The 7,326-nt window shown below is 36.9% G+C and overlaps 1 protein-coding gene across 1 annotated transcript in view; it reads left to right on the top strand.

Annotated features, from left to right (window-relative positions):
• The first annotated feature begins 99 nt into the window (after positions 1-99).
• Positions 100-7,326, top strand: part of shisa8b (shisa family member 8b) — a 108,180-nt gene continuing 100,953 nt past the window's right edge. Inside the window, exons 1-2 of the mRNA XM_030121964.1 lie at positions 100-463; positions 3,522-4,214. Coding sequence (XP_029977824.1) covers positions 3,562-4,214 — 653 coding nt within the window. The 5' untranslated portion in view covers positions 100-463; positions 3,522-3,561. The remainder of the gene's footprint in view (positions 464-3,521; positions 4,215-7,326) is intronic.

The raw sequence follows: 7,326 nt of genomic DNA, 5'->3' as shown, positions 1-7,326 counted from the left end.
GCGTTCTTCGGTGCTCGGTGCAGGGACACACACTGGGCACCTTTTCTTTTTTTCTCGTCCATATTTCCACACACACACTCACACACTCAGAGGACGCTGTGGGAGATCGGCAGCACAACATCCAATCCAAACGGTCCTGGACTGGTGTGGACTGTGACCTGCAGGTGCTAACTGAACCGTGCTTAAAGAACAACAACAGGAACAAGAAGAAGAAGACGAGGAGGTGATAAAGGAGGAGAGAGGAGGAGGAAGAGGAGCAGACTGTTTGGACTGTGGTGGATCTCCTGGATTGAGCTGACGATGGAGAACACATGAGAGAGTGAAAGAACTGAGGGGATCCTGAGGGGAGAGATGGTGCCCACACAAGTTTGTGGATATTTCTAGAGGAAATTCTGAATCCTTGAACTTTGGAGAAGAAACAAAGAGGAGGGTTGACAGTGCGACTGCTGCAGAGAGGAAAAAGGTGAGACTGCGCTCTGTGGGTTGGACTTTTCATCTTTAGTTACTTTTGCATTTTTTATTTTTTTAGTTCTGTTTTAATGTGTCACTTAAAAAGTACTGATTCAAATACCTTTTGAATATATTATCCACCGCTGCCTTAAACCATCAGTTGGATGTAACCAGAACCTCCCTCATATAATACATGGATTCAAACAGTTTGGGATATTTACCAGATGGAGCAGATCACATACTCACTCAGGCTTCAGAAAACCATATTTACTAAAAAGATGGGAACCTATGTTACCTTTGCTGCTGCAATAATATTTATCAGTGATGCAAAACCCCATGCTGTTGTCATCCTGCCTCTGACAAAGATTTATATCTACATCCTTATTTTTGGAAGTGAACATTGTCTGTTTGCTATAATTGTTATTGTTTTCTTTAATTTTCATCCTGCGTTGCCTGTGGAGGTTTGTGAGAATACATCTGCAGCTGTGAAGGGGGAAAAGAAACTAATTGAACTGTATGCATTGTATTGTACTGAAAAAGAGCAAATCTTATAAAAACTAAGTCCAAAAAAAAAAAAGCACTGATTTGTCAGCCACAGAGCCTGCTGAAACATCGGAAAGCTCCTGTTTTTTTTTTGTTGTTGTTTTTTTTCTTTACATTAAATATCTGATTCCGGTTGATCTGTCATTTTCTGGCTAAAGTCTGTGTTCGTGGTTGACCTGTTTTCAAACCTCCTCTGGCCTCTTTTCATGATCGATTCCATAAGAATGTAAGATCAATAGGTACATCATGTGTTTAATCATTCTGGTTGAAGTCGATTCTCTGTGTTTACGGGACACTTTTTTATAAGGGTGTTAGAAAATATCGATTCTGCAATATAGTGCGATATTTCATTTCACAATACTGTATCGATATTAAAAAAGTACTGTATCGATATTTTTAGGTATTTATTCAATTACAGATATGGCGAAGGTTCATTTTTGTTTTTCTTCATTGTTTATATCTTATTTATTATTATTTAACAATGTTTTATTAAATAATGGTTATTTGAAGCATCCTAAAAGCCCTTTTTTTTTAGAATATGCACATTTGAACAGGATCTTAAACTGTAATGTCTGTAAAATAGAATTTCAGTTTGAACACAGGAACATTTTGTCATTTAACATTAGATCCTGTTGTGATCCAATAAAAATGTGTTTAGTATTTGTGCAGATTTATGGTGTAATTCAGTTCTTCAAGAAAATAATCATTTAAAAAAAAAGAAACAAAGAAAAAAATTGCCTTTTTAACAGTATCATGATATATCGTGATATATCGTATCATGACCTGTATCATATCAACAGATTCTTGCCAATACACATCCCTATTTTTTTATTGTTCTCTACTCTGACTGTATGTAGCAAGGGATGAGTTTTTATGTCTTTGTTTGGTTTATTGATGCCACAGGTGTTAAACACGCAGCCCGGGGCCCAAATCTGGCCCGCCAAAGGTTCTATTCCGGCCCACAGGATGAAAGTGCAAAAAATGAACCTGAACAGTCCAGGTTGTCCAAATTATTTTGGTTCAGGTTCCACATACAGACCAATGTGATCTACAGTAAAAATAACAAAAATAACCCATAAATAATGACAATGACAAATTTTCTTTGTGAAAAATTATGTGGAAAAAATTTAAATGAAAAAAATAACATTACACTATGAAAATATTTACATTTAACAAACTATTCTTTCACAATCAAATGCAAATAAATACTCAAATTTGATCATATAATTTGATTGCTGCATAACTGTAGCCATTATTACCTTTGCTTTTGAATTATAACAAATATCTATTGCTGAATGTTATTTGTTTTGTTTTGTTTTGTTTATGTTTTGTATAACAAATGTTAAAATAACTAGTAAAATTACGTGTCAAAAAATGCAAATAAATACATAAATAAAAACAAAGATGAACAACCCGAAATGTGCAATTTGAACAATATTCTGCCTGTTCCTAAATATTTTGTGCATTTATGGATCCACCGTGTAGTTGTGTTAATAATAAGAGATGGAATATTGTAGAAAGTGGGGTTAAATTTTAGTTCCAAACTCCAAAATTTTAACAATATTCTGCCTGTTACCAAATGTTTATGTAACACTGTGTACGTACATGTATAAATAATAAGTCGAGGCATAATATTGTTAAAATTACACACATTTTTCAAATGAAATTTCAGTTTTTTCAGGTTATTCACATCTTTTTTGTAAAATATAAATATTTTCATAATTTAATTGGTGGTTTTTTGGACTAAAACAAAAATAAAAACTTGGATTTGTCATTATTTATAGGTTATTAAGTCATTATTTTACTGGTCTGGCCTGCTTGAGATCAAATTGGACTAAACATGGCCCCTCAACCCACATTTTTTGGTCCTGTATGAAAATTACAACTTTTTGGAAAGATGTTGGAATAAAAGTAGAACAGCTTTCGGGTTTTAAATTATAACAACCCAAGAGATCTTCCTGATGATTTGACAATAAATGACAAATACCTCCCAAAAATTTTTGGTGCTGCAGCAAAAAAAACAATCACTTGAAAATGGCTTCAACTTGAACCACCGGTACAAGAGGACTGGATGAAAATAGTAGATGAAATTCACAAAATGGAGAGGTTAACATTTATGCTGAGGCTGCAAGATGAACTATACACGAGAAGGTGGAACAAATGGATTAGTTTCTTCAAAGACAATTAATGTGTGGTTTGTCTAACTTGATTTCTGCATTGTAACTGTAGCCATTATCGTTTTTGCTTTTGGATTGAGACCACTATCTGTTGCCGAATGTTGTTTGTTTGGTTTGGTTTGGTTTATGTTTTGTATAACAAATGTTAAAATAACAAAAAAAAATCAAGTGTCATTCTTTAGTGTATTTATAAAAAAAAAAAAAAAAAAAAAGGTCCCTGAACCAAAATGAGTTTGAAACCTGTGCATAATGCAGTTTCTCATGTTTTACTGAGTTTGGAATCTTGAAAAAACCTTTGCGTCCTGGTTGTTTTTCCCGCTGGTCTCTAACTTGTGTACTTCCTGTTTGTAGCCTGTAGGTGGTGCGTTGGACAAAAGGCTGTCCCAGCAGTATGGCGTCCACCGTCCCGACCTCCTGCCACCGCCGCCTTTTCTGTGTATTCCTTCTCTCCTTCTTAATCACCCGCCTCGCCCTCTCTCAAGAGCCATCTGTCACCACGGTAACGGTAAGCGAAGGAGACCCGTTCACCGTCCCCACCGCGCCAGCTAACCAGACGACCGCTAGCGCCACCGAGACCACCCAAAACACTCCACTAGAGACAGGCCTGTCCACTCCTACCAGCGGGGGAGACGCCGACGACGAGGATGTCCCCCCCGCCGGCGGGACGCGTTGCCAGGGTTACTACGACGTGATGGGCCAGTGGGATCCGCCGTTCAACTGCAACGCCGGCGTCTTTCTGTACTGCTGCGGTACCTGCTTCTACCGCTTCTGTTGCCAGTTCCGCCAACAAAGGCTGGACCAGAGTATCTGTTCTAACTACGACACGCCCATCTGGGCCAACACCGGCAAGCCTGTGGCGACTATCACCGAAGGCCAGGACGACCAGGACCGGGACCGCACTCATCTCATCGTCTACATCATCTGCGGGGTGGTAGCCATCATGGTTCTGGTGGGCATCTTCACCAAACTGGGCCTGGAGAAAAGCCGTGGAGGAAGTGGAGGAGGCGGAGGGGCGGGGCCGGCACACGCTGACCTCAACTCCAGGTGAGGAGCATGACGTTGTCCGTAAGGGAGCGTTAGGCCCAACCTCCTGCGATCAAAGGTTCGATAATTTAGGACTGTATGCTTCTGTGAAGTTTGAGTTTGAGTCTGTGTTGTGCTGGGAGCTCATTGTTAATGTCTGCTAACTTCATCTGAACGATGGCGAGTGCTGTCGCTCAAAAGGAGCAGAAAAAAAAGCACTGACCCACAAAACAAATGTAAGTCCACACAGAGAAACCAGTGTGCAGGCTGGAGGTAACTCCATACTTAGAAATGGAATAAAGTCAAACTCAGTGATCTCCCAGCTCTCATACTCAAATGTAAACTTCATGTAAACACACGAGTGTGAATATTTCAGACTGAACCTTTAAAGGTGTGGAAGACTTTTGTGACCAATTTTTCATCAAATCTGTCAAACCTCAGTCATGTCCTCAGTATCATGAATCTGTAAGTCTGTCTGTCATTACTCACCTGAATCTCTTGCATTATGGTGAACAGTTTCTTAGTGCCATCCACCAGAAACAAACCATGTGTTTACAAACAGAGTCGGGGGGGAACTCAGGCAGCTGAGGAATTTTGTCGCGATGTGCATTGTGGGAAATGAAAGTTCACGCAGCCGCCTGCAGCGGCCACGGCAGTGTGGCCTTATGATATTATATGGATGAAATAAACATGACGCGGAAACGGCTGAAACGCAGAAACGGCTGGAGGAATATGCATAGAGAGAAGGGAGCTCCTGCTGTTTCCATGTCGTGTCTGTTCCAGCTGTCACTGTCAGGCGGCGGCACGAACCTCTGTTTCCCACAATGCACATCGCGACAAAATTCCTCAGATGCCTGAGTTCCCTCCCGACTGTTTGTAAACACGTGGTTTGTTTCTGGTGGATGACACTAAGAAACTGTTCACCGTAATGCAAGAGATTCAGGTGAGTAATGACAGACAGACTTACAGATTCATGACACTGAGGATATGACTGAGGTTTGACAGATCTGATGAAAATTTGGTCACAGAAGTCTCCTGCACCTTTAAAGGTTCAACAATGAAGGACTGTATGCGTCTGTGAAGTTTGTGTTTGAGTCTGTGTTGTGCTGGGAGCTCATTGTTAACGTCTGCTAACTTCATCTGAACGATGGCGAGTGTTGTCGCTCAAAAGGAGCAGGAAAAAAAAAAAGTACTGACCTATAAAACAAATGTAAGTCCAGGTAACTCCATACTTAGAAATGGAATAAAGTCAAACTCAGTGATCTCCCAGCTCTCATACTCAAATGTAAACTTCATGTAAACACACGAGTGTGAATATTTCAGACCGAACCTTTAAGTAGGGACAGGTTTAAGGATGACTACAGCGACTGGAAATGCATGTGCAGCTGTGGATGGGGAGTTTAAACAGACTGGGAATACTGTGAAGAACAACCAAAAAGTAGCAGTGAGCTGTAGGTTTGTAGATATAGTGATTTACTCCACACATGTAATGAGATTAAACATATATGTGAACAAGTAAAACAGAAATAATCAAACAAAAATCAACAATCAAGACAATCTTAGAATGAAAAACAGCACAATAGTTTCATTTATATTTGCCTGAAACGTTAGTTTAGCAGACAAGTGCTCCGATTTGTGCTTGCTTAAATTTTTCATTTTGCGCTAGTGAGCCATGTCATTGTTATTGTTAGGTAATGTAATTTCTAAGCTAACTACTATCTTGTGTCCTGTCTCCATCCCTGATAACAGCCTATACATTGATCTCTGTGTAGAACACTTATCTTCTAAAAACATGTTATACTGGCTTCCAAGTACTCCCTGTTCTGCTCCTCTACAGCAGCAACAATGTGCAATACTACCTTCCATTAATTTAGAGGTAGTCTGTCAACATCAACAAACAACCAGCTCATGGCACAAAACAGACTCCAACCCAAACTTTACATAAGCTGATACAAATCCTACATATTGTACTTTGAAACTAAAAGTTTGTTTGTAAATATTAACTCCAAACCCTACTGTCCAACTAACTGTTACTTCTTCTCTGCACTGCAAAAATCGAAATCTGACCAAGTGTATTTTTCTCATTTCTAGTCCAAATATCTAGTCACACTTAAAATCAGACATAATCATCTAAAGAGGAACTTTTCAGTGAGATATAAGAACTGATTTATAGACAATAGATCTGGAAAATCTGATTTCAACTAATCTGACCAAGATCATCTGGAATTAACCAAAAAAAAAAAAAAAAAAATTCTTGAATCAAGCAAAAAAATTCTTGAATTAAGAAAAAAAATCTTCAATTAAGCAGAAAAATCAAGATTGTTTGCTTTATTCAAGATTTTTTTCTTTCTTAATTCAAGTTTTTTTTTTTTTTTTTTTTTTTTTTGCTTAATTCAAGATTTTTTTTGGCTTAATTCAAGATTAATTTTTTTTCTTAATTCAAGTTGTTTTTTTTTTCTTTTTTTCCTTAATTCAAGATTTTTTTGCTTAATTCAAGCAAAAAATCTTGAATTAAGCAAAAAAAAAAAAAAAATTCTTGAATTAAGCAGAAAAATCAAGATTTCAAGGTTGTTTTTGCTTAATTCAAGATTTTTTTCTTAATTCAAGATTTTTTTTTTGCTTGATTCAAGATTTTTTTTGCTTAATTCAAGCAAAAAAATCTTGAATTAAGCAAATAAATAAATAAATAAATCTTGAATTAAGCAAAAAAAATTCTTGAATTAAGAAAGAAAAATCTTGAATTAAGCAAATAAATAAATAAATAAATCTTGAATTTAGCAAAAAAAATTCTTGAATTAAGAAAGAAAAATCTTGAATTAAGCAAATAAATAAATAAATAAATCTTGAATTAAGCAAAAAAAATTCTTGAATTAAGAAAGAAAAATCTTGAATTAAGCAGAAAAATCAAGATTTCAAGATTTTTTTTCTTAATTCAAGATTTGATTTTTTACATAATTCAAGATTTTTTATTTATTTATTTATTTATTTATTTCTTTTGCTTAATTCAAGCCAAAAAATCTGCCAATGGAACAAGTGAAAATGATCTTGTTCAGATTTGTTGAAATCAGATTTTCCAGATCTATTGCCTATAAATGAGTTCTTATATCTCACTGAAAAGTTCCTCTGTAGGTGA

Source organism: Sphaeramia orbicularis, chromosome 19 (genome assembly GCF_902148855.1).
Source record: "Sphaeramia orbicularis chromosome 19, fSphaOr1.1, whole genome shotgun sequence".
Taxonomy (NCBI): domain Eukaryota; kingdom Metazoa; phylum Chordata; class Actinopteri; order Kurtiformes; family Apogonidae; genus Sphaeramia; species Sphaeramia orbicularis.
This window is presented reverse-complemented; position numbering and strand designations above follow the sequence as displayed.